Here is a 27,854-nt window from a genome sequence, read left to right as displayed (position 1 = left end):
GGCTCCCTCTTCTTAACGTAGACTGCTTCATAGAGATCAGCTGACCTTGTTTTTGTGGCCTGATCCAAAGAGTTGCTGAGCAGACAAAAAATCCATTGAAGTCAGGAACAGGTGTGTGGTTTAGTTTGGTGGGTTAACATCTAGAAGCAGGAATCCTTGTGAAATGCCTTACACTGACGTGGTGTGACGGAGAATCTGTCTCTCCCTTGGCATCAATCCAATAGAAAAGCAGTCCTTCTCTTCAGCTTTTTCCACCCTCTGCTTCCTCCTTCCTGGGATCCAAAATATTGTTGGGGTGTTTTACAGTGATTTAAATGCCGCTGATGGGAGCTTGGTAAGCAGCCATAAACACTGAAGTCTGCAACAGAGCAGCCAAAGGTAGTGTAAGCCTCTCTGCATTGCCTCATCAGTGTGCCCCAACCCTGACATGAAGGGACCATGTCTAGATGAGAGAAGATAGTTCAGTATCCAAGCTTGTTCATGCCTTGGCTCTTCTGCTGACAAGGGGGTCAGTTATTGCTGACTGGACTATTATTACTGATTTAATATGTACATTACAATAGTTCCCAGAGGAACTGAGGATTGGGGTTCCATTGTGCTAGGCACTCTGTAGATGTATATCTCTTTCTTATCTTAAAGAAGTTCCACTGCCAACCACTCGAGCACTGAGAACTACGCTCTTCTTCACTTTTGTGTCTCCCCTCCCCACTGAAAGGTGGTCTGTCCCCCTCTCTCTGAGACCTCTCCTTAAGAAAGTCAACCCCCATCCCTCGGTCATGTTCCTCATTCTCCCTCTTCAGCTGATCATTGTCAGCCCAGAGCTTCCCACCACTTCTCTAACCCACCCTTCTCATCCATGGATTAGCACTCTCTCCTTCCCTGACCTGCCTGTGTCACTCTCTTGCATGCTGCCCAATGCAGTGACACCGGGGAAAGAAAATGGATGATTTTTTCCACAAGGACGTTTTACAGACAAATATTTGTCAGTGTGTATAGAAATAACAACTGTAACAGATAAAGAATTTTCAATCTTCTTTTCCAAATTGAACTGTCAATATCCAAACCTCCTACACACCCGCTCTTCTTCCTTATATCTCCACTGAATCAATGGGACTGCATAGATATAAATGAGGACAGAATTTGGCCTGAAAGTTAGAAAAGGACATATAGATGTTTTCATTGGAAACCAACCTGAGACTTTTGTTAAACCCAAACTGCTTCAACGCAGCTTTTTGCATAGATTCTGGTTTAACCAGCTGTGTCAGCTGTGTCAAAAACTGATTAACTAGACCCAACGTTATGCTCCTTTACATTTCTTGCTCATTTAATTAGTCACGAAATGCAGTTTCTTACATTATTTTGACACTAGAAGAAAGCTAGAATACATTAAAGTCAAGTTCAGTCAGCAAAGAGAACCAAAAAAGAGCGATGACAGCACTAGTTTAGGAGGGTTAGGAGGAGACAGAGAGGGTGAGAGGGGAAATGAACAAATGCAGTGATGAACTGCGTGAACATATTCAGGGAGGTCGAACAAATTGAGTAAAAAACCAGGGGAAATAATGAGGAGTGAAAGCACTGAAGTAGCGAATGGTTCCACAGATAATAAGCAAAGAGACATTGTAGAAAGGGAATAGGAAGGTAGTATGAAGGCACATTGAGTTGCACAAGCAAGAGAAAAGAGTGTTACCAAGAAGCATTATAACAAGAAGCAGATGACTTTAAAGATGGGCCAACACTGTGCTCAGACCCAATGTCTGTGCCCCTCCTGACAGCCCTTCAAGGTTCTGATGTGAATGGCTACCCCTCATTGGAAGCTGCTCATCAGCCGGTTGCCCTGTTTAGCTTCTGCTGCCTAACTAACCTCAGCTGCCCCGGTTCCATTCCCGCCTTCCCCAGCCTCCTGTTCCAATCAACCAATCGCCCCCCTCGCCTCTGACACCTCATTCCTACTGCTTTCCCCATCTCCTCCTCCTGGCTGCTGCTCAAGCATTCCTCCACTAACCTCATCCATAGCTGCTGGAACTAGGAGTGTGGGTGCTACCGTAGCCCTTGGCTTGAAGTGGTTTCCATCATATACAGGGTTCACAGTTTGGTTCAATGGCTCTCAGCACCATACAAATTGTTCCAGCACCCCTGACCTCATCCACCGCTCCTTCTGACTTCCAGATCTGTGCTGGACAAATGCACAACAAGAGACAGGCTTGGCGCCACACATCTCACATCCTGATTTGAGGTGGTGGTAGCAGAAAGTGACCCTAGTCTCCACTCCGTGGAGGCAGAAAGTGACCCCACTGTGGGCTGATGTTAGCCTGGAAAAGGGTAAGAACTGACTGTTCTGGGGAGGTGGCCAGGGAATGTGCTGATTTAATGTATCACCTGAGCTGCTGACACAGGTGGCATTGTAGGTTTCCACACTGACCATGTATCAAGTAGCAGAAGATTTGCTGTGACTTTCTGTTCCTGACTCACCACTTATCCGGGAACATGCGACTGCAGTGGCATCATCCTCAGTGTCTTTGGATAGGTGACGGACCTATCGTTGCTGGCACCATTGCCCGCACTGCAGCTTATCCAAGATGGAGGGGTGCAGTTGACTTCCTGTTTAGCACCGAGAGGATTGCTAATGCAGATAGGATCTTCAGGAGACCACTTAAGATGCAGTATGTGTCTATGGACTTAGTATCAGCTTTACTGTTGGTCCCGATGCCTGTCCAGGACTAAATGACAGTGTGATGCCGGTACCAGCATCCACGAGGCCAATGTCTCTTCCTTTGTCTGTATCAATTAAACCGACAAGTTGCAGGGCACGTGGTGGCCCCATCAAAAATAGCTCCCCCGGCACCATTAGACTAGTTAGAAGGGTTTTCAAAATTGAGCTCGGAGGCATCTCCCTCTCTCTCCCCCTCATGTTATCCAGTTAATAGGTCATTGAAACACAGTGGAAGTCGTAGCTGGCACCAGGATTGGTACCATGCAGACAGCAGAGACAAGGGTTTCTGGCCTACCTCCTACCGACCACTGATGCTGTCTCCCTATTCATGGCGGCCTCCTTGAAATCCCTGAAAAGTCCCTTGTTCGGCTAAGATGTGGTCATCTGTCCTCTCTAGGGCAAGATCACCTGGGCCTCCGGTAGCCTCCCCATTGGATCCCCCAGTTCTGCAGCCATGGATAAGGGGGGCTCCCGCTGTGCTGGAGGATGTCAGAAGAGGATACCACAAAACCTTGCACATCCATTGTCCCCCTCATAACCAGGTGATGCTGCGCTGCCCAATTTGTTATTTCCAGTACTGGAGGATTTCTGATTGTACTAAGACCTCCTAAGATGGAAGGCATCGGCCTGGGGTATTCAGGCTGAGTTTGTTTGCCAAACAGGAGAAGTCAGAGAGCGAATCCTTGTATGACACCAGCATCTATGTTAAATCATTCACTCAAGTCTGTGTTCACTTTAACTGTGCAAGCTGCACTTGATGTAAAGCCTTGATGAAGTTAATTATTTATACTGGTGTACAATAACACTTCAAGATATTCCAGAGTGAATCTTGTTGGAAGCTCTAAATACATTCTTAAAATCTATGAAGTTTACAAGGAGTGGATTTTGCCATTCAGTGCTCTTTTTGATGGTTATTCTGAAGGTGAAATTCTGATCACCACAGAATCTTCCAGGTTAAAATCCAGCCTGCTCTGCTCTTAGCTTTTCCTCAAAAGCTTTTAGAGCTGGTTGGAACATTTTACCTATTGAAGCTCTGGGGATGGGTGGGCAAAGGCCTGCCCACAGCGAAAGCCTCACAGCCTTAAGGGAAGGTACTACTGGAATCAGGTCTCAAATGATTTTGGGGGACAACAAATTAAAAAAACAGGGGCAGGAGTAAAGATCAAAGGGACAAACTCAGGGATCCAGAAGGGGACATTTTAGATTAAATGAAATTTCAGTGAAATACAGTATTTTGTCAAAGCCAAAACTTTTGTGGAGACATTTCAGTTCCGATGACAACTTTGTCTGAAAGGTGAGATTCTCATGATCTATAGCAGAGGTGGGCAAACTTTTTGGCCTGAGGGCCACATTGGGGTTCCGAAACTGTATGGAGGGCCGGGTAGGGAAGGCTGTGCCTCCCCAAACAGCCTGGCCCCCGCCCCCATCCACCCCCTCCCACTTTCTGCCCCCTGACTGCCCCCCTCAGAACCTCCGACCCATCTAACCCCCCCTGCTCCTTGTTCCCTGACTGTCCCCTCCTGGGACCCCCCGCCCCTAACCGCCCCCCGGGATCCCACCTCCTATCCAACTGCCCCCTGCTCCCTGTCTCCTGACTGCCCCCCGGGACCTCCTGCCTCTTATCCAAGCCCCCTGCTCCCTGCCCCCTTACCATACCGCTCAGAGCTCCAGGACTGCCAGCCGTAAATAGCACATTCCTACGGGGAGCAATTTAATACACTACATCAGCGGCTCTCGCAGCTGCGCTGCCTGGCAGGAGCTCGCAGCCCCGCCACCCAGAGTGCTGGTGGCATGGTGAGCTGAGGCTGCGTGGGAGGGGGAACAGCAGGGAAGGGGTTGGGGGCTAGCCTCCCCGGCCGGGAGCTCAAGGGCTGGGCAGGACGGTCCTGCGGGCCAGATGTGGCCCACGGGCTGTAGTTTGTCTACCTCTGATCTATAGCCTGGTGATTAGGGCAATGGCCTGGGAGATGATACCATGTTCAAGTCCTTGCTTTGCCTGAATCAGAGCGATCTGGCAAGAAAAACTCTTCTCTGAAGCTGGGTCTCCCACAGGCACATGTATTGATCTGAAAATGGAGGTTTCAATACAATTCTATTTTTGCAAACTTCTTCAAAAGATTTTGGATTTGTTTTAATGTGAAACTAAAACAAATTTCAAAACCTCAAACGTTGCCACGAGACAGAATTGTCCTATTTCAGTCGGGGGTAACTACTTCCTTTATTCTGTTTATGATGATACTACAGAATACTTTGCTTGTCACTGAATGGAGTGTAACACCTTGCCAGGTATTGCAGTTGCTTTCTTTGGTATTTTGATTGTAATGCCATTTTCCCATTGTACTGGAGGCTTTTTCTAGTCCTATATTTTGTTGAAAAGTTCAGTGATTTCACCAATGGTATCATCAAAAGCTTTCAGCATTTTCCCAATTACTTTGAAATTGCTGCTACAATGTCTTGTCTGTTAGCCTTCTGCTGTCAATTTTCTTGGTGCTTTTTGTGGTTTTGTTTTTCTTCAATTTAATCTTCAATCTTGCCACACATAAATTGTGGTCATTTCTGATGTCAGCTTGTCTGTATGCTCTGAAGTCCTGGAGAGCTGACTTAAATTTCCTTCTAATACCTAGTCAGTCTGTTTCGTTATGGTGACACCATTTGAGGAATTTCAAATTACTTTACAGATATTTTTGTGTTGGAATATTATTCCACCAATTATAAGGCCTGATGCCAAGCATATTGTTTAAATAAAAAGGAAATTGGTGTGCTTTTGTTTTACATTGTGTGTCCCAGATGACAGTGAATATCCTAGCTTTTTTGTTGAATTCGTAAAACATAAGTAATAAACCTACATAAAAACATACATGAGCACACAAAATAAAATTGCTATGCAGAACAGACTCTATGGATTTTACACCTTGTTGTCATTATAAAGAAAATGTAGGGAACAATTGGGCCATGCATTAAAATATATTTGGCTCTAGGGTAAGTTTGCACATTTTTACAATCAGATATGGGAATGAAGAGATGTTTTACGATTAAAATAATAATGCTTGTGGGTTGAATAGGAATATGAAAACAGCAATGCATTAAAATTCCTCCCAGCCCTGTACTTCGGGCTGCTACACGTACAATACTGTAAGTCCATCAGAATCTTACTGTCTGATGTAGACTGCGTAGACTGTCAGTACTTCATCTGTTGAAACTGAACCAATCACAATACGTCTTCCAATCTTCTCTCGCTCTGGCCATCCTTCGCCATGCTTGTCCATATCTCCTTGTTAGGAAATCATCCCACCTCTTTGGAGGCCGACCGTGTGGCCATTTCTCTTCTCGCGGATACCACTCGGATATAGCTGCGGTCCATCTGTTGTCGCTGAGTCGGGCCACATGTCCCACCCACCGCATTTTGCTGAGCCTGCTCTCAACAACAATGTCTTGCACTCCAGACTGCTGCCTAATTATGTTTAAATTATTACTATTATTATTATTATTAAATTATTATTATTAAAACAGTGGCTTAAAATCAACATGGAAAACCAAGTCTGTCTGATGTATTTAATATTAATGGCTAATTCCTACTATATTTGCAGTGGATCCCAAGAAGAGATCTTGGGAAAAGCCAGAGAAGATGTCAACTACAAACTCCCCAAATAATTCCTAGTTTTGGCTGCGTCCTGCAGTATTGAGACATGTTACAGTGGTGGCAAAGGAGTACATGGTCCTTCTCCAATTATTACATTGGTGAAGTATTATGTTATTTTGTGTGCGAGGAAGGCTGGTCAAGTGGTAACCTGGAATTCAGGAGACCCAGGTTCAATTCCCTCTATCTGAGACTTCCTGTGTTACCTAGGGAGTAAGTTACTGTTCCTCAGTTCCCCTGTAAAAAAGGGATGGTAGTACTTCCTTACCTCCCAGGGTTGTTGTGAGTATAAATACATTACAATTGGGAGACACTGAGATACTACAGTAAGGAGGTTATGTAGTGCCTAAGATGGATGGAGGTGGCAAAATAAGGAGGAGAAGATTTTACTGTCAGGGATATCTGCAGATGATGTTTTTCTGTGCTCCTGAAAGCAGATCGAGTGGATGAAAGTCCCTTTTCACTTCCTTCCCTGAGGGTAGCTAGGTCTGTCCAAGGAAACAGAAGTTGAAGAAGCCATACTGCTATGAGGGGGTTGCTGTTTGTTTTTCTGTGACTGTAATTTACAAGCAGAATTTTAAACCACTTACATCACTGCCGTACACACGGAATGTTCTCTAGCCTATGCTGATAGACTATTTCTTCATTATTTTTTTCCTTTCTGAATGACAGATGTGGAAAGCATCCCAGTAACATAGTAGAATTGTCCTGTTGTTTTTAACAGGGGACGCCAAAGGGTAGTTTGGGTGTATTTTTGAGGTGGACGCCTAAAATGAATCCAGAGACAAGGGCTTAGGGAGCAAAGCTGTGTGAAAAATATTGCGCTGATGTTGGTTTAAGGAAACAAGGCCTGATGCAATATTAGTAAAGAAATAGGATGAGATTTTCAAAAGTGTTAATTTGTAGCCTTAGTGCTCCTATACTATTTAACTTTGGATAAATGAGTTGTTGGAGCAGGGGACTGGACGATGGGCCTCCCACCTCCGTGACCTAACCACCTGGATACAGAGTCCTCCTCACTTGGTCTTCCGCAGCCCAGTGTCTCTTTATGTATTGTGACAGACCCAGACCAGTGGGGTACAGGAGTCTGGTAGAGGGCAAATATACTGGTCACTGGATGAGTAGTTTTCTCTTCCCTGAGTGACCAGAGCAGGGGCTCCACTAGAGTAATCAGGAACCTGGTAGAACCAGTTAAGGCAGGCAGGCTAATTAGGACACCTGAAGCCAATTAAGAAGAAGCTGCTAGAATCAATTAAGGCAGGCTAATCAGGGCACCTGGGCTTTAAAAAGGAGCTCACTTCAGTTTGTGGTGCGAGTGTGAGGAGCTGGGAGCAAGAGGCGCAAGAAGCTGAGAGTGAGAGGGTGTGCTGCTGGAGGACTGAGGAGCACAAGCGTTATCAGACACCAGGAGGAAGGTCCTGTGGTGAGACTAAGGAAGGTGTTTGGAGGAGGCCATGGGGAAGTAGCCCAGGGAGTTGTAGCTGTCATACAGCTGTTACAGGAGGCACTATAGACAGCTGCAGTCCATAGGGCCCTGGGCTGGAACCCGGAGTAGAGGGCGGGCCCGGGTTCCCCCCAAACCTCCCAATTGACCTGGACTGTGGGTTCTTCCAGAGGGGAAGGTCTCTGGGCTGTTCCCCAACCCACATGGTGAATCTCTGAGGCAAGAAAATCCACCAATAAGCGCAGGACCCACCAAGATAGAGGAGGAACTTTGTCACAGTATTTATATACATACAGTGGAACAGATTCAACAGGGGAGATGGAGGGTGATCCACATCAGAATATTACACAGTTCAATGGTTAGAGCACACTTGAGAGGTGAGAGATCCCTGTTCAAATCCTTTCTTCCCCTCAGGCAGAGGGGGAAATTGACCCCAAGTTTCCCACATCCCAGGTGACTGCTTTAGTCACCAGGCTAAAAGTGGTAAGTTGAGTGGCACAACCACTGCCATCTTCTCTTCCTCCTCTGGCCAGATTTTGAATGGGATCTGATCTAGCAGGCATCCTCTAAGCATGGCTACTGGATCAGGCCCTGCATGAGAGTTAGGTGATATACATCTATCTTCCCCTGGTACATGAATTGCTCTGGGGCCTAGCAAAAGATAGGCATCCAGGTGCTTACAGTGTGCCCAAGTACCTTTGTGGAGCTGGTCCTGGGGTCCAACTCACTGTTGCTCTGCACATTGTATATTCATTTATATCTGTGCATAGTGGGTGCAGAATGGTGCCAGACCAGAATGATGGTGTCTTATAATCACTTGCATTTATATAAATAACTATACAAGAAAATGGTGAATCTTACCCTAAGAGTTCTCTAATAGAGATACATAAACTTGGAAGGCTTAGATTTTTATCAGAAAATGTTGGTAAATGTCGATATCACCATATGCACTCATAGAATCATAGAAAATTAGGGTTGGAGGTCATCTAGTCCAACCCCCTACTCAAAGCAGGACCAACCCCAACTAAATCATCCCAGCCAGGGCTTTGTCAAGCCGGCCTTAGAAACCTCTAAGGATGGAGATTCCACCACATTCCTACGTAATCCATTCCAGTGCTTCACCACCCTCTTGGTGAAATAGTGTTTCCTAATATCCAACCTAGACCTCTCCCAATGCAACTTGAGACCATTACTCCTTGTTCTGTCATCTGCCACCACTGAGAATAGCCTAGCTACATCCTCTTTGGAACCCCCTCTTCAGGTAGTTGAAGGCTGCTATCAAATCCCCCCCTCACTCTTCTCTTCTGCAGACTAAATAAGCCCAGTTCCCTCAGCTCTCCTCATAAGTCATGTGCCCCAGCCCCCTAATCATTTTCGTTGCCCTCCGCTGGACTCGCTCCAATTTGTCCACATCCTTTCTGTAGTGGGGGGCCCCAAACTGGACACAGTACTCCAGGTGTGGAGTGAGGGGAATAATCACTTCCCTCGATCTGCTACCAATGCCCCTACTAATGCAGCCCAATATGCCATTAGCCTTCTTGGCAACAAGGGCACACTGTTGACCCATATCCAGCTTCTCATCCACTGTAACCCCTAGGTCCTTTTCAGCAGAAGGTCCGCTTAGCTAATCAGTCCCCAGCCTGTAGCGGTGCATGGGATTCTTCTGTCCTACATGCAGGACTCTGCACTTGTCCTTGTTGGACCTCATGAAATTTCTTTTTGGCCCAATCCTCCAGTTTGTCTAGGTCACTCGGACTCTATCCCTACCCTCCAGCATATCTACCTCCCACCCCAGCTTAGTGTCATCTGCAAACTTGCTGAGGGTGCAATCCATTCCATCATCCAGATCATTACCAAAGATGTTGAACAAAACTGGCCCCAGGACCGACCCTTGGGACACTCCGCTTGATACCGTCTGCCAACTAGATATTGAGCCGTTGATCACTATCTGTTGAGCCCGACGATGTAGCCAGCTTTCTATCCACCGTATAGTCCATTCATCCAATCCATACTTTTTTAACTTGCTTGCTGTGGGAGACAGTATCAAAAACTTTGCTAAACTCAAGATGTATCACATCCACTGCTTTCCACATATCCACAGAGCTAGTTCTCTCATCATAGAAGGCAATCAGGTTGGTCAGGAATGACTTGCCTGTGGTGAATCCATGTTTGCTGTTCTTGATTACCTTCCTCTCCTCCAAGTGCTTCAAAATGGATTCCTTGAGGATCTGCTCCATGATTTTTCCAGGGACTGAGGTGAGGCTGACCAGTCTGTAGTTCCCCGGATTCTTCTTCTTCCCCTTTTTAAAGACGGGCACTATATTTGCCTTTATCCAATCGTCTGGGATCTCCCCTGATTGCCACAAGTTTTCAAAGGTAATGGCCAATGGCTCTGCAGTCACATCAGCCAACTCCCTCAGCACCCTCGGATGAAACTGGAGAAAAGCCTGTTGAGCGTCTTTGTGTTAAGTTTAGAGGCAAGAGCAACAAGAGTGATGTCATGATGGGCGTCTGCTATAGACTACCAAACCAGGAGGATGAGGTAGACGAGGCTTTCTTTGGACAACTAACACAAGTTTCCAGATCAAAGGCCCTGGTTCTCATGGGGGACTTCAATCACCCTGACATCTGCTGGGAGGGCAATACAGCAGTGCACAGACAATCCAGGAAGTTTTTGGAGAATGTTGGGGACAACTACATGGTGCAAGTGCTGGAGGAACCAACTAGGGGCCATGCTCCTCTTCACCTGCTGCTCACAAACAGAGAAGAATTGGTAGGGAAAGTAGAGGTGGGTGGAAACATGGGCAGCAATGAGTTCAGGATCCTGACAAAAGGAAGAAAGGAGAGCAGCAGAATACAGACCCTGGAATTCAGAAAAGCAGACTTTGACTCCCGCAGGGAGGCTAATATGAAGGGGAAAGGAGTCCAAGAGAGCTGGCTGTATTTTAAAGAAGCCTTATTGAGAGTGCAGCAACAAATCAACCCGAAGTACTGAAAGAATAGCAAATATCGCAGGTGACCAACTTAGCTTAACAGAGAAATCTTTAGTGAGCTTAAACACAAAAAGGAAACTTACATCCTCCTGGTCTGGTGGTCTATAGCGGACGGCCATCACGACATCACTCTTGTTGCTCTCGCCTCTAAACTTAACACAAAGATTCTCAACAGGCTTTTCTCCAGTTTCATACTGGAGCTCTGAGCAATCATACTGCTCTCTTACATACAGTGCAACTCCCCCACCTTTTCTCCCCTGCCTGTCCTTCCTGAACAGTTTATACCCATCCATAACAGTGCTACGGTCATGTGAGTTACCCCACCAAGTCTCTGTTATTCCTCTTAAACAAAAATATTTCCATCGATAATCAAAATTTACAGATAGGCAAAGTAAGAAAAATGCTGCTTGAGAATTTGATTTTAGGATATTTGTATATTTTGATATGTGATGTTGGCAATTGTGTTTTAAGGGTTACAAAGCTTTAACTGTTTGAATCTCCATGCCTACTGTAATTGAATTGCCTCTTCCCCCCAACTTCCTGCAAGTGTTAAAAATTTATATGGAGAAAAATAAAAAATGTTTAAAGCCCATTATTTTGTGAAAATGCAAATCGAAAAAATGGTGAAAAATTAACATCTATATTATCCATCAAAATGATAAAAAACAAACAAAAAGGAATTCTACTATGCCTAGATGTACAGTAGGGCAGGCAAGGCATCTATTAGGTAATATTTTTCACTTGAGATTGGCCAGGCTGAAGAGCCCTCCCCTACTTTCGCTCCCACCCAGGGCCGGCTCCAGGCACCAGCCCACCAAGCTTGTGCTTGGGGCGGCACCTGGAGGGGGGCGGCGCGGCGCTCTGGCCGCTGGGGAGAGTGGAGCCGCAGCGGGCTCGCCGCCCTCCCCGGCACTCTGGCCGCCGGGGAGAGCGGGGCCGCGACTGGGCTCGCCGCCCTCCCCGCGGCGCTCCGGCCGCCGGGGAGAGCGGAGCCGCAGCGGGCTCGCCGCCCTCCTCCCGGCGCTCTGGCCGCCGGGGAGAGCGGAGCCCCGGCCAGGCTCTCCACCCTCCTCCCAGCACTCTGGCTGCCGGGGAGAGCGGAGCCCCGGCTGGGCTCTCCACCCTCCTCCCAGGGCTCCGGCAGCCAGCGGAGCCGCGGCGGGCTCACCGCCCTCCCCCCGGCGCTCCGGCCGGTCAGGGAGAGCGGCCCGCGGCCGGGCTTGGCGCCCTCCCCTGCCGCACTGGGGGGGGGGGGGGGGCGGCGGGAGGCTTTTTTGCCTGGAGCCCTGCTCCCACCCTCCTAGAATCACTGCAGACAGTTATAAGAGTGGTGGTTAATGTAGTTGGCTCATATATTTGTAATGTAACAAAATCATTTTGCCTGATTTCAAAGTATTCTGTAGTTGAATTTCATGGGAGCCACATTATGAAAACTTCATGCACTTATTTGCAAACGTACATGTGATAGACTGGATATCTTTTGTTGGGGGAATTCCTGTGTAAAATGATTTAAATATAATGTAAAATAGCTATATAACATTTGAAGCTGCATTTTCAATGCTAGTTAGGGTGACCAGATAGTAAGTGTGAAAAATCGGGACAGGAAGTGGGGGGTAATTGGCACCTATATAAGAAAAAGTTCCAAATATCAGGACTGTCCCTATAAAATTGGGACATCTGGTCACCCTAATGCTAATGAACCCAACTTCTCTTTCTCATAGACTGACAACAGAGTTTGAAAACTTTCCTTTATCACAGTTGGGTCTCCTATATAAGTGAAACAAAATGGGCTTTTAAATTAAAATGTATTAATAGCAAAAATGTAGGGTTGGCTCAAAGACAGGAAAAATCAAGAGGTTCTGATATGTATTTACAAAAGACAGTATGGTCACTAACAAATGCATTTCATTTACTGTCTAGGTGTTATTGAGAGTAGATGCACTGCTGAGCATAATTGTTGTGGAGAAAAATTTCATACACCTTGTTTCAGATAAAAAATAAAAATAAATATTGTGGGAGCCTCAGCTAATTCATAGTGAAATGTAAGGTGCTAGAGAATTTCATAGACTACCTGTTCTACCAAGTTCTGCATGCTGAGCAGCTAGACAAACAGGATGATGGCAAACTACATAAATGTAATAGCAGGAATATTCAGTCATCTTCCTTTAGGATTTTGTGTTTGAACTTAAAGATCCCAAGGGTCTTTCAAATGCATTCACTCTCCCCACCCCACCCCCCACCCCCAGCTCTGTTTACATTTAGACTAGTTGCTCCAAAGATCCCCTTTGGGAAGAAGGAAGTGAATGCATTGTGACTATGGAAATAGCAACTGTGCAGATAGTTCCACCCCTTGATTTCCTCTGGTTTTGGAGCAAGATTGAGTAAAAACTCTGAGGGAAGGGACTGTGCAATGCCTTATAACAGAACGATACACCTCTGAATTCTAATCCAGCTGGTTGATCATATTTACTTTCCAGTGGAAGCAGTGCATGGGCTCTCATGGAGTTTAAAAATATTAAATATATGTACGTTGGAAATTCTTAGGAAATGCAGTTTCATCAAAAGAGAAGGATGAGCTTGTACATATTTGTTATTTTTGTTGTAGATGTGAAAGTCAAATGGGAAAGAACAATAAAAGCCTATGTTTTGCCTTATACAACTAGAACTTGGGTTTATATAGCACCTTTCATACTCCAGGTGCCTCAAATTCCCCTAAGTGCTTTTTCAGAGCAATGAGTTAGTAATTGTGCAGAGTCTATACTGGCAAACCCATTATGCACTCAGCCTGTGTGTCAGTCTGGAACTTCAGAACTAGATTAATTGAGTAGATTGTAGAGTTCTCTCTTATACCCTTTTAAAAACTCCATTGGATGTTCATCTTTTGTTGGTATTAGGGTGACCAGACAGCAAATGTGAAAAATCAGGACAGGGGGTGGGGAGTAATAGGAGCCTATATAAGAAAAAGACCCAAAAATCGGGACTGTCCCTATAAAATCGGGACATCTGGTCACCCTAGTTGGTATAGCTATGAGATTCTGGCAGAAAGGAATTAAAGAAAGATTGTCTTTTGTATGGAAAGTATATTGTATCAATGGAGCTTTCCCTCTTTGCACTGAAGTGTTGGCACAGGGTATGATTATGGATGAAATCATGATTATATTGAAGCTTGTGGGTGTTTTGCCACTGTCCTCAGACTCATAGACTTTAAGGTCAGAAGGGACCATCATGATCATCTTAGTCTGACCTCCTGCACATTGCAGGCCACAGAACTTCACCCACCCACTCCTGTAATAGACCCCTAACCTCTGGCTGAGTTACTGAAGTCCTGAAATCATGGTTTAAAGACCTAAAGTTACAGAGAATTCACCCGTTTACACTAGTTTAAACCTGTAAGTGACTAATGCCCCATGCTGCAGAAGAAGGTGAAAATCCCCCAGGGTCTCTGCCAATCTGCCCTGAGTTCTGGTGTGCCATGTAGGTAACTTTAAACCCATGACATTGTGACCCAGATACAAGCACCATGGTATACATCAACCTCTTCAGCTTTTGCAGGTAACAGCATTGTGAACTCTTTAACAAAAGTAATATTAAGCTTTCAGATGTAGCCAGTACAGATCTATGGACTGACCAGCACTGTTCCTCCAATCCTTGTGAAAGTATTTTCATGGTCAGATATGTCCAGATATGGTGTGGCTAGGTGGCTGCTTCCCCTACCTTGATCTGTTTTCCTCATACTTGGTAGTGTAGTCATAGGAATTGTGAAGGCCCTTGGGTCCAAATGGAAAAATCCAGTGCAGATCCTGAGTGGCACAAACATGTCTATCTATAGGGAGAGATTGTTATGAGCTCTAACTTTTCTTTTCCCAAGGTGCTAAGAAGACTTAATGGAGAGGAGAATGCTTCCCCCGCCCCCCTTTCCGAAGAACATTAATCTGTGTTTTGCTGTGTCCTTTTCTAACATTTCCTTCCATCTTCCTTTCTTTCTAATTAAACATTAGCCAGTGTGTTTTGTAGCATTTTTTCCCCTGTTCTTATTTTTCTGCAAGAGACAGAATGGATATTATTTTCTCAGGCAGAAAGTAACCTGGAGGATGCAAGTACCTAGCAGGAGACTGGGAGGCATATTGAGGTGGAAAACAGCCATATTTGGTTGTCACATCTTAGAACAGTGACTGTGGAGTGGGGGAGGTAGAGGGATGGTGGTACTGTTCTTGTTGACGGGGGTATTCTTAACTAGCAACATCCATTCTCTGAAGCCTTACAGTCCAAGCATTTTTTCTTTGTTATTCCTTTTCTTCTGCATTGTATAAGTAGAAATAAAAGGTGAAGCCCCTTTTAAAAGGGGGAATTATGTGATTTCTGCAACTATAAAAGCTACTAAAATGTGCTGGGAACTTCTGGTTTGGGCTTGGAAACCAGATCTGAAGGCAGTTCTCTTGCATAGACTGGTCTGGATACTGCCAGAACCTGACTGTGAGTGAACTGGCATTTTGCCCCATTCTGAAGGATTGCTTTATTTTGGTGGCTGGCTTAGTTCATTCTTTTAGACATGCTGTTTACATTCTCATTTTTTACATGTGTAATAAAGAAAAACAATCCCTCATGCTATTTTAAAAATCTCCCTGCTGGAGTCATGCACTTCCCCCAAACAGGGTTGGGAGTTCAAGCTCCCTCTATAGGTAGCAAGTGAGAAGAATCATTAAAGTGCTTGTAGTCTTGTGAATTGTGGTTACGTAGTGAATGTTCTGAATCTGATAAGGGGCTTGAAAACAACAAATGGCACAGTGACAGATGGAAATATGCACCATATGGAGCATAATAATATAACTACAGAGTCTCAAAACTCCAACTCTGGGGAACCCGCCAGCTGACGTGGGAGTAGTGAGAATTTCATGAATTATGTTACTCTTGAGTAGAGTTGAAAGTACAAAAGACTTCAACAGCCTACTGATAAATATGCAAATAATTTTGTTCTCTGAATTAGAGGAAAAGGAGGCAGCTTTGTTCAGGTTTTTGAAACTTGAGCTCTGAGCAAAACATAATAAAAGGAAAATGGTGTATATGGGAGGATATATATATATTCAAAACTCATCTGCAGGAATGATTTGCATCTGTGATCCCATCGTCGTACACATACTAAGCAGGGTTAAAACAGGTTAGTGTTAGAATGGGAGATGGCCAAGGAACTGTAATGATCTTGGGGTTCATTAAATATCAAACCAGTGAATGAGAGAAGAATAAAACTTTAATAAACAAACTGGAGAGCTTCTGTAGTGAGCTGCTAAGAATGTGCGAAATACCTATTTGGTGCTGTAAAATACAAAATTTCTGGCCCTTGCCTGGAGAGAAGCTGACTCCACCCCAATGTGCAGTTCCATTGAGCTGTGGTCCTTTCTGCTGGCTTTATTATCTTGTTATTCCGATAAACACTGAATGGCTTGATACCACAGAGATTCAGGCTCCATTCCCAGAAATAAGGAGCTCTCAACCAGAAAATGTAACTAAATGGGACACAGTAACAAAAGTGGATTGTAAAAGCTTTTAGCTAGTTATCTATACTGGAGAAATGAGGAAACAGCAAGGATGATAGTTAGACTGTAAACTTCTTGGGGCATGGACGGTGTCTTCCATTCTATGTTGTACAGCTTGAGCACTCGAAAAATAACATCAGAAGTGCTCAACATTGACTTCAATGGGAACAGAGTTAATCTAGGGCTGAGCGCTTTGGAAAATCCCACTGTGACAAGGCTGCAGCCTATAAAGGGGTTCCGGCCTCTTACATGGCTGCTCATAGAAGAATATAAAATAAAGTGAAAACTGGGTAAAAGGGTAACTAAGAGGAAGGATATGGTGTCTCCCCTCTCAGCTGGCTAAAGAAGGGAAAGTCTCTGGGAATTATTGCCAAGAGTTTTTTGGTTGATTTGCTTTTGTTGTGTGATCTTTTTGTGGATAATAAAACAAGCCCTGAGGAAAGGGCCTTAAAACGACTAATGCTTGGAGGTTTTTTCCCCTTCCCCTGGCTTCTGAATCTTCCTACCATCTTATACCCATTCTAAATATTGTCTTTTAGTATTTGTTAGAAGAGGGAAAGTCCTAATGTGAATGTTTGTTGAAACAGTACAGTGTAGCTCCCATTAGTGTGTGGTGTATATATAATTTAAGGGAAGGTTTCTGAGTCTTGGGATAAAGAAGTGGGAAAATTAGCAAATAAATATCATAGGTGCGAATTCCATCTGAAACCTTTTTATAGTAAGGGCCAGGAATCAAATAGTAATAACTGAGCATTTGGACAAATGGAAAGTGTTAAGACAGCTGTCAATATTTTAGGACAGGTACGAATTTTTGGGACATAAAAGGAGTCATCAGGATTAAGGTCTTAAAGACATATATATTCATTCACAAGAATAGTCCCATTGAAGTCAATAGGCCTGGTCTAAAACTGGTCAGAATTTTTGTTTATCATGCAGAAAAATTTGAATTTGGGGGTAAAAAATGAAAACTGAAAATTTTCAGCTGAACATTTCAGTTTCAAAATCAAAGATCTCAATTTGAAAATGCTGCTGGGATGTCTCATGTGAGTTATAGTTCAGGAGCCTCGGGCCTCCATTCTTCTCTATGGGCCTTGCTCCCTTGCTGGACTGCATCTCCCATGAGGCACTTTAATTTGCCTTCTTGATGAGCCACGGCATGTACCATGGGAAACTTAGTCTAGTTGAGGAAGTTGGCCGGTGGAGGACGATGTGGGCATGAAACATTTGAACTGCCCTGAATCATGAATTAAATCCAAATAACTGTGGGGATTTATGTGTTCAGTTTTTCAACAAAAAGTTGAAAATGTCCACAGAAAATAGATAATTTCATGAAAAGACGCATTTTGTCAAAATCCCAATTTTTCCATCGACAAGCAGTTTTGATGGAAATTTTTCAACAAACCCCACTGTATACATGTGAGTAAAGCTACTCACCTACCCAAAGTATTTATAGAATTGGGTCCTAAACTGGTATATGTGATAAAAATAATGGAAGAAGGGCTTGTGTAATTAGTGTAACAGTGGACTTAGAAGAAGAGGTTTAATTTATGTCAGGCTTACAAATATAAAGGTGGAAAATAGGGTAAAAAATGGCTAGGATAAAGATGCAGAGGAACTGGGAGTGTAAGAGTTCTAGTCTGTTTTAGCTAGACTTAGAAAATAAAATCACAAGGGTTAAAGTTAATCTTAATTAAAAGTCCATAATTTTAGCTAGTGCCTGATTTGTTTAAAGATCCTGCATGCAATACATGCATATTTCTCTCAGGCAGTAGGTGTGCATGTATTTTTTCTTTTGTCTTAGGCTATGTCTATACTACACACCACTGGCAGTGGTGGGTAGGGTATATGTAGCTATACACTGCAACAAAAACCGGGCTGTGTCAACACTGTGGTGTATAGCTTTTCCCTGCTGCCTCTCTCCTGGCAGAACCTTTTCCTGCTGCTGGAGCCTTTCCCTGCAGCAGGGGAAGTCCACCAGTGGGGAGGCAGGGGGAGATGAGGGTAGCACTGCTTGGGAGTGTAGAGAACCATGTAAGGTAAATACCCTAGGGGTTCAGGCATGTCTTTACTCTACTCACCTAAGCAGTACCTCACCATCTACACTGCTATTTACAGCTGTACTAGTGGAGTGTGCAGGGTATGTACTCTACACGCCACCATAAAGAGTGTGCAGTGTATATGTACCTTTAGTGTCTGAGATGAGGAGAATAAGACCTAGAGGATTTCTTAGATTATTTCTCCCGCCGCCTTGCTTTTTCACATTTTTGAGTGCCTGATACCTGAGAAACAATTAAAAGATTTAACCCTCCAGTTGAGTTCAGATAGTTCCCTATTAAAATTGGCATATGGGCATTCTTTGCTTGGGCATTGTTATTTCGTATGTGGGCATTGTTATTTAATTGAGAAAGTTTTAGAAATAACTAGTCTTCTGTAAAGATACACTACAGGTTTATTAAGGTGTGGTGTATTATTGGCCAACAATTTATAAATAATTTGTTAGCTGTTCAAGATCCTGCTAACGCATATGTATTATTTATCTTGCCTAGGAGTGCCTGTCATAGACTAGGACCCAACTGTGGTAGGTGCTGTAAAAATCCAGAACAAAAAGACAAAAAACCAAAGATTGTTCTGTACAAATCAAGAAGAATCTAAGTGTAAGACGAGGCAACAGATGGATTTAGACAGGTAGATGGGGGGGAGTACAAGGAAACAATGAGACGATATGGCCCACATGATAGGTTGTGATGTCAGCACACCAGCAGCTTAACAGTTGTCAAGTTTTTTATAGGCATCACAGCACAGGTGAGTTTGAAGGAGGATAATGAGGTAGCTCTGCAGATGCTTATGGGGAGCTCCTTTTGAAGTGTGAGGGGCAACATGGGGGGAAATAAGGGATTGTTTGAAAATTTAAAAAATGGGCAACACCTCAATAGCGAATAAGAGAAAATATGCAGGGTGGGGATAGACTATGAAGGATCTTGAAAATGAAGACCATTAACTTATGTTTCACGTGATAGGGAAGGGGGAGCCAGTAGAGGGATGCAAAGAGAGGAGTGACATGGGCAAAGTGATGAATTAGGAAAACTATCTTTTTAGCAACATTCTGAGTGGATCTGAGAGGGGCAAGATTGCATTTGTCAAGGCCAGAGAAAAGGATATTGTTGTAATTGAGATGTGAGGTGTTGAGAGCCTGGATGAGAGTTTTACCTATGTGGATGGACAGGAAAGAGAGATTATGCAGAAAGAATTGGTAACAGTTAGCTATAGCCTGGATGTGAGGATGTAGAGAGAGGTCCATGCTGAAGATGACACTGAGGTTACAGGCCTTAATGACAGATAGAATGGGGGTGGAGTCCACAGTGACAAAGAAAGAAGGTAGCAGGAAGGAGAAAGATTAGAAGCTCTGTTTTAGTCTTGTTGAGCTTGAGCTGGCAACTACACATCCACAAGGAGATGTCAGAGAAACAAGATGAGATTTTAATTTGGACAGAAGGAGACAGGTCTGGAGTAGAGAGCTAAATCTGTGAGTTGTCCTCATAAAGATGGTAGTTGAATTTGTATTTGCAGATGAGATTACCAGCATGTAAAGTGTAGAATGAGAAGAGACGGAACCAGGGCAGAACCCTGATGAACCTCCACAGAAAGCTGGAGGAGGGGAGGAGGAGGATCCTCCAAAGGCCATGCTAAAGGAACAATTATAGCAATAGGAGGAAAACCAGGAGAAGACAGAGTCACGGAAGCCAAGGGAGGACAAGATTTCAGAAAGAGGCACTTGGTTGACAGTGTACGGGTCAAGGAGGATGAAAATGGAGTATTGGTTCTGAACTTTGGCTAGAAAGAGGTCATTAGAGACTTTGACAAGAGTGATTTCACTGAAATTCCAGGGGTGGAAGATGTACTGGAGAGGGTCTGGGGTGGAATTGGAGGGGAGGCGCTATGAACAGTGATTGTAAACAGCTTGTTCAATGAGTTTAGAGATGAAAAGGAGATGGGACAGTAAGTAGTTGGAGAGGCAAGTGGGATGAAGGGAGGTGTTGTTTTTTTTTTCAGATGGGAGAGACTAAAGCATGTTTGTATCATGAAGGGAAAGAGAAAGAGGAGAGTGAGATGTAAGGGTGGGGGAGGGGAGTGGGCATGACAGAGATCAGGAGATGGGATGCAATAATTGGGAGAAGTTGAGGGGTTAGAGGAGGAGAGCAGATGAGAAACTTTTGCATCAGACTAGGGTGAAGGAGAGAGTTATAGAAGGAAAAGGGAAGGCAAGCTGAGGGGAGGGAGAAGGTCATGTCATATTTTGTCAGTTTTCTCTTGGTAGAAATGGGCGAGATCCTGTGCAGAGAGAGAATTTCTCTCTAGGTTGGCAACACAGATTACAGTATTCATTTGAGAACCACAAAGAAGAAATTACTGTGCTAGGCCACTTGTCCTTCCCTATTTACTTTCTTGTGTAGGAACGTATATAGAGATTGAGCAAGCTAGTGTGACAGCTTGCAGATCCTGTTGATCAGGTCAAGGATTGTGACCAGATTAATTACTAGCAATTTTCTGTGTCTGAAAGTGCCAGCAAGGGGTGCTGCCCTATTCTTTTCAAAGGTTACCCCAAGGGGCAGAATCAGAATAGGCTTGCAATACAGCTGACATACATCTATGGATAAATGTCAGGGGCTGGCAGTGATTCACTTGGAAAGCCTGCAGCAGTTTACCATATCATTACTTACAGTGAGCGTTGTTATGGTTATTATTGCTGAGGAGTTAATGTGGCTGAGATGGGAAAGGGAGGGGCGGGAGGGAGAGTGCACCGAAAGTGTGAAACCTTTTCAAAATAATTTCCTGATGAGAATTTCAATAAACCTTTGGTGAGGAGCTGTGACAGCTAGGCATACCCCATATAACAAGCAAGCTTTATTATTTTAAAAAAGCTCTTCAAGCATGGTGTTACCTTATACTGTATCCACTTGTGCTGCATATCCAGCTAAAAATTCCTTTCTCATGCTTCCTTGACAAGCCCACTTTCTTTTTACTTGAGAATAGGTTTTAGGGACTAAGATTAAATCTATTAAGAACCACGGGATGCCGCAGATGCTGAGCTCTTCTTAAAAATTAGACCTGACACTTGACAGAAAAGCAAAGCTTACTTTCTGTTTTAGCAGTGCTTTAAGGCACCTGCGGTGATGCTGCATCTAAACTGGAGTGGCCATATTTCAAAAGTGAGTGGTCTACGGGCCCTCTGTGATCTCCATGAAATCTTTACTTTGAAGATTCATTAGAACATTCACTGACAGTATGTTATTAGGAAAACTCTTAGGGAAAGTATTCTTGAAGTATTATCAAAGGGGGAGCCCGTGTTGACTGCATTGTGTGACCAGGCATATTATAAAATATATGGAAAGTAAAATGAGCTAGACCTGATCCTCATGGATAAAAGGCTAAATCATAGGTTTATCATGACATTTTAGAAAGGCTTAGTAACCCCTTGTGGAATATCTGTAAAATGTTTCAGTGCTGTGCCATTTCCAATATTACAGCTAGCCGAATAGCATTACAATATGTATATCCCTAAATCCTTTTTGTCTATTATTTAGTCCAATATTGAAAAATTATTCAGGACCACATATTTACACTGGGCCTGCAGATTGCATTCAAATCTCTTAAGAAATAATAATTGATAACTGTCCTGTTCATGACTGTGAAACACTGATAGCACTGGCTAGAGCTTGACATGTTGTACACAAGTGATGTATAAGCTTCCCCACAAAGCTCTGCCAGTGCACCTCATTCCTGACCTCCTAACTGAAATGCATTTTAAGGAGAAGGAACTGAGATGTGATAACAGAAATAGAGTTTTGGGTGGGTTCGATGAGCAGTTCTCTCTCCTCACTCAGATTGAAGCAGCCAGTTATCTGTGTCTACAAGCAGCACTGGCGATAACAAACCCCAGAAGTCTACTAGGCAGAATAAATCAGAAAGGGGTTTAAAATAAGCATATTGAACATATTTTACCCCATCCACTTGGTGAACAAACTGTACATTTATCTGCAGTAGCTCATAGGGCTGTTGTAAGCCTGAATTCATGTTTGTAAAGTTACTTGGATTCCTCAGATGAGGGGAGGCTAAAAGGGCACAGGGTTATATATTATTGCTCTTCAAAAGAATGTCTATGATGACCACAACTATTTTAAACTTGAAAACAATAACAATCGGTACATAATTCTAAAAGAGGTTCTAAAATTGCTGGCATGTGTATAGTGTGAGAGGAGGTTGGCACACTAAGTAGTGGGTGTGTGTGCAAGTATAGATACATGTAATAATAAAGGATTGTTTACCTGATACATTCTGATGGCTACTCCAAATGAATTATTTGCTTTTTCATATATGCAGAAAATGTGTATGCCAAAATTTGCTCATTTAAAAAATCATGTGGATATGAGTAGTAGTTGCTTTTCAGCAGAAAATAATAATATATTTTAACTTTTTTTTTCTCCTCCTACACCCTGAGGTGCATTGGGCATCCACCATTTTATTCAGAGTTCCAGTTTATGTAGTGATGCTGTTGTTTCTTAAGCTTTTTTACTGGAAATTAAAGCGTTCAGGGTAACATTTTCAAAGACTCCTAACTGGTGTAGGAGCGTAAATCTCATTGAAAGTCACTGGGTCTTGGTCTCTGAAGTCTCTTAGGCACCTTTGAAAATTTTATGTTTAAACTATTACATTTAGGCTTGATCTTCTGCGGAAGTCTACGTGAGTTTTTCCATTGACTTTGGGAACTCTTTGTGTACTTTTCTAGCCTGCCTTGTTTTAGCTGACAGTGAATTTTTTCTGGCTGAGTCATATACACCTGGAAGTATGGCAGTGCTAAGTAAAAAAGACACCGTTGAGAAGCAAGGAGACAATGCTCAAACACAGCAGCTAAGTTCTGAGGAATTCTAGCAGCTGATAAGTTTTTTGTTTTTCTTTTCCCAGGGTAATTCTGGCCTGGGGTTCAGTATTGCCGGAGGAACAGACAACCCTCATATTGGGGACGATCCTGGGATATTTATTACTAAGATTATACCAGGAGGAGCTGCAGCAGAGGATGGAAGACTCAGGTAAAAACTTACTACATTACATGCGTTTGGAAACTAAATGTACCATTATTAATTATTTTATAATGCTCCAATGTGTGCTAGGTGTTTCACAGAAGACATAGACACATGGGGCTGAATTCTCCCCTTTGATATGCCTGCACAAGCAGCATAAAGTGGCCAGAGAAGGCTACTGAAGAATTGCCTCTGTGCAGGGGAATTCCCTGCTGGTCTAAAGCTGTCAGAGGTAGCTCTGCCTCTTTCTCTGCATCAGCCATCCCACCTGGCTTAAGAGTGGGCAGGACAGGGGCATACCAGTGTGGAGCTCTGCCACGCCTAATCCCTACACGTACACACTGGAGGAACCTTATTCCAGCGGCGTAGGTTAAGTCTTTCCCTGTACAGCCCTGACTTGTCATAGCTGGGCAGCACTGAATTAAGGATCCACAACGAACTGCCTGCAGCTACCCTTCACACTCCCCTTTGGGGACCCCTTACCGTTCCTTGGCTGCAGCGGTGAGATATGTTTTCTTCCATCTTCAGATGGCCTTTCTTCTCAGATGAGGACCTAACCACAGTGATCTATTCTGTTGCCACCTCCAGGCTAGCTTATTGCTGTTGCTCTTGGGTTGAACGCTGCAGCCACCTGGAAGCAGCAACATATGGCAGTGCCCCTCTTTAAGCAACAACGGACAAAATGAACACGCCATCCCAGTGCTTGTGCTTCCCATTCATTTATGGACTGAATTCAAAGTCCTAGTTCTAATCTGCAAGGCCCTTAGCATGCTAGGTGTTCAGTTATCTCCATGAATGCCTCACCATCTGCCAGCCACTCATCGTATGTCTACATTGCAATTCAAAACCTGTCTGTGGCCAATGCCTGCAGACTTGGGCTTGTGGGGATCAGGTTGCGGGGCTGTTTAATTGCAGTATAGATTTCTGGGCTTGGGCTACAGCCCAAGCTCTGGGACCCTTCCACTTTGCAGGGTCCTAGAGCCTGAGCTCAGAAGTCTACATTGCAATTAAACAGCCCCGCAGCCCAAGCCCTGCCAGCCCGAATCAGCTGGCACAGACCAGCCATGGGTGTTTAATTGCAGTGTAGATATCCCGTTCTCAACCAGGGGTATGCTTACCCCGTTGGGGGTATGCAGAGGTCTTCCAGGGTGTACATCAACTCATTTAGATATCTGACGAGTTTTACAACAGGCTACATAAAAAGCACTAGCGAAGTCAGTACAAACTAAAATTTCCTACAGGCAATGACTTGTTCTATGCTGCTCTATATATTGTACTCTGAAATTAGAGTACAATATTTATATTCCAGTCAATTTATTTTATAATTATATGGTAAAAATAGGAAAGTCAGCAATTTTTTAGTAATAATGTGCTGTGACACTTTTGTATTTTTATGTCTGATGTTGTAAGAAAGCAAATAGTTTTTAAGTGAGGTGAAATTTTGGGGGAATGCAAGGCAAATCAGACTCTTGAAAGGGGTATAGTAGTCCGGAAAGATGGCGAACCACTGCCTTAAGACTTCTGATGCACCAGAGGGAAAATGTAGGTGGAGAGGCCCAGGATAAAATTCTTAGGCTGTGTAGCTATAGTGTTCTGAGTGGTAGGGTCTGAGTTGTAAGAATTCCTTGCCAAAGGAGATCAAATGACCCTAAACCACACTACATTCAAAACATATGGTAAGATTCAACTTTTTGCCAAAGCCTTTTCCTACTAATAAAAAAATAGAATCATGGGAAGGTGGAGTGTTTCAAGCAACTTCTGGATATTTCTTGTGTTATATAAGTAGCTCTGTTTGGCACTATTACTGCTTCTTCTTGTTAATTGTTTGTATTATGGTAGCGCTATGGGGCCATTGTGCTAGGCATTGCACAAACATAATATAGACAGTTCTGGCCCTGAAGAGCTTACAAGTTACATGTAAGACCGTAGACAATGAGTGGGTATAAGGAACAGATGGGAGCATAAGCAGACATTGGCACTTGGATATCATGATAATAGGCACTCAAGATATTTGTTATAGTGCCTAGCATGATTGGGGCCTTCACTTTTAGACACTACCTCCCTAGAAATAGTAAGATATCCAAACAGAATTTATATATTAGCTGTTGAATTTCCAAACAGATCTACTAGTGAAGATATTTAACTATTTTAACAGACTGTTTTAGCTTTTTAAACCATTGTAATGAACAGATTCACTAAAGTTTTGCTTTAAATAAATTATCATATGAAAACAAGTATTTAGTAACTCACTGCTTCGCTAATTAACAACCATGGACTCAACACATGATTTCTTATAATTGCTGTGTTGTAAAATACTTGGAGACATGTTAAATTCACAAAACATAGTATACTAATGCAGCTCTAATCCATATTAAAAACAAAATTGGCAGTTTTTCTCTGCAGCTCAGCAAAGGTTTAATACTAGCAATATTGTGAGTTATCCTGTTAGTAAGACTTAAATTTTTTTTACAAAATATACTACATAATATTTACTAGTATGTTGTGAAATAAATACTTCAAATTGAACTATAGTTTTAAAAATAAATGATAAAAGTGCAATTGGTGTTGTGTTTCTCACTAATTTGGAAGCTTCAATCATTCACAATGGGTCTACCATCATTAGAGTAAATTAGCTAGATGCAACTGTAGTTGAAATTTAATCTGAAGGGCAGGCAAGTATAATGCTTTCAATAAAACTCTGTCCTTCCTAACTGAGAATGATTTTTGAGGCTTGCACATATTTATCTAGGCTTCTGTGGTTTGGAAGGAGGAGGAAAGAATTTCTATTGAAATCAGCTTTATGTAAAATCTGTGAAAACCTGAGCAGTTTTAGAGGAACATAGAGTAGGAATGCTGATACAGATTTTTCAAGGCTCCTCCATAGCCTCCTAATTAGACTTCTGTCCATCTCAACAAGTTGCCCAGAGCTCCTTGGTTGTTTCCCACGTCATTTCCCAACAAACTCTTTTATAATTTCATAATCTATAATCATTTGTATTCACCTTCCTGGCTCTCTCACGCATACTGCACCATTATCTTGTCTTGTTTTTAATATAGTTTGTTATAATTTAATTTTTGTATAGTGAAGTGGCAGAGAAACTTGACATGAAGAAGCTAGTTTTTAACTGCACAAATCTGGGCAGAATGCCAGAGATTTGTTTTCACACAAACTCCATGTTCTCCAGGTTTTCGGGGAGGGAGTGGAGGTGAGAACATTTCTTTTATTCCACAGCTCTAGTTTTCATACTACCACTTAGAATTTGAACTGTTGCTTTTACTTGTGTAAGGGGATCCCTGATTTATCACCTGCTGTTCATATTCCTCTACTCTGCTCAACATTATAGTGCTAGTGAATGATGCAGATTCTGTCCATCTTGTATGAAGACCTAAGAGTTACTTCATTAAAGATTTGCTGGGCAGCCTTTTTGTTCTGTCCTCAGAATCCTCCTGCCCTTTTGAGGCATAATTCTGTTTTCCTGTCTGAACTGTAGCAGTAATCTCACTGTAACTTGGACTTTCTGGAATGTCTGTGACCATTACTGATATGTCATTGAAGGGATGAGTTGTCCCAGGGTCGTCTCCTGTCCTTTTTGGTATTGACATTTTACACAGCAGTGTGTTTATCAATTGCACCCTCTCTGCAGGAACAAAACAAAAACAACATGCAGCCAACAATGATGGCCATGTGCCAAGTACCCAACAGAAAAACAATTTAGAACTCTCTGAATAGGAGTTTGTGATCATGGATAGAGAATGAAATATTTGCCTTGTGTCCATATCTACCTCAGATTCTGCCTGCAGATACTTTAGATTATATAGCAGATTTGATTGTGTGAATAGGGAGCTCAATTTGCTATCTGTTCTTAAACCCCAAAAGTCACTTGCACTGCATTTTTTTTAAAGTGGAAGCAATTTTGTTCTGATTGATTTGAATAAAGGCCACCTGGTGGTGGGATTTTGAAAGTGACCTCCAATTTACAGCAAATGATCCTGCAAACTTCTCCAAATCTTGTTTACCTTTATGTATGTGATTAGTCCTATGGACTTCAGTGGGACTATCTGTGTATGTAAAATTAAGTACAAATGTAACTGTTTGCAGGATTGGGCCCAAGGTGACTGATTTTTTTTTATACTGGGACACAATTTTAATGACAGTGTACAATGCTCAGTTTAGCTTTGTACTACCCCAGCGCCCTTATCCCAACGGAAACATGTCTTTTAAAAATAAACAGCCATTTTATATTATATTCATTTTAATAGAATAATCAATGTACATAGTTCTTTTTCCCCAGGAAAATCCCAAATATTTTACAGCTACTATTTTTTCATACACCACCACTGAAATGTAGCCGTCTCTGGAGTTGAGGGTAGCAGCCAAGCAGGGCAAAACCAGTGTGCAGCCTCTGGTGCAGAGGATATTTTGCCTAAGGGCATTGGGATGAACACCTAATCTTATGAAAGAC

At 43.1% G+C, this 27,854-nt stretch overlaps 1 protein-coding gene across 2 annotated transcripts in view; it reads left to right on the top strand.

The window, feature by feature from the left end:
* Nucleotides 1-27,854, top strand: part of DLG2 (discs large MAGUK scaffold protein 2) — a 581,213-nt gene that overhangs the window by 103,254 nt on the left and 450,105 nt on the right. For both annotated transcript variants that reach the window (XM_026651698.2, XM_026651699.2), the window contains exon 4: nucleotides 23,276-23,400. In XM_026651698.2, the coding sequence (XP_026507483.1) occupies nucleotides 23,276-23,400 (125 nt within the window). The remainder of the gene's footprint in view (nucleotides 1-23,275; nucleotides 23,401-27,854) is intronic.

Source organism: Terrapene carolina, unplaced genomic scaffold (assembly GCF_002925995.2).
Source record: "Terrapene carolina triunguis isolate 2854851 unplaced genomic scaffold, T_m_triunguis-2.0 Scaffold97, whole genome shotgun sequence".
Taxonomy (NCBI): Eukaryota; Metazoa; Chordata; order Testudines; family Emydidae; genus Terrapene; species Terrapene triunguis.
Note: the sequence above shows the minus strand (reverse complement) of the source record. Positions and strands in the feature narration are given on the sequence as shown.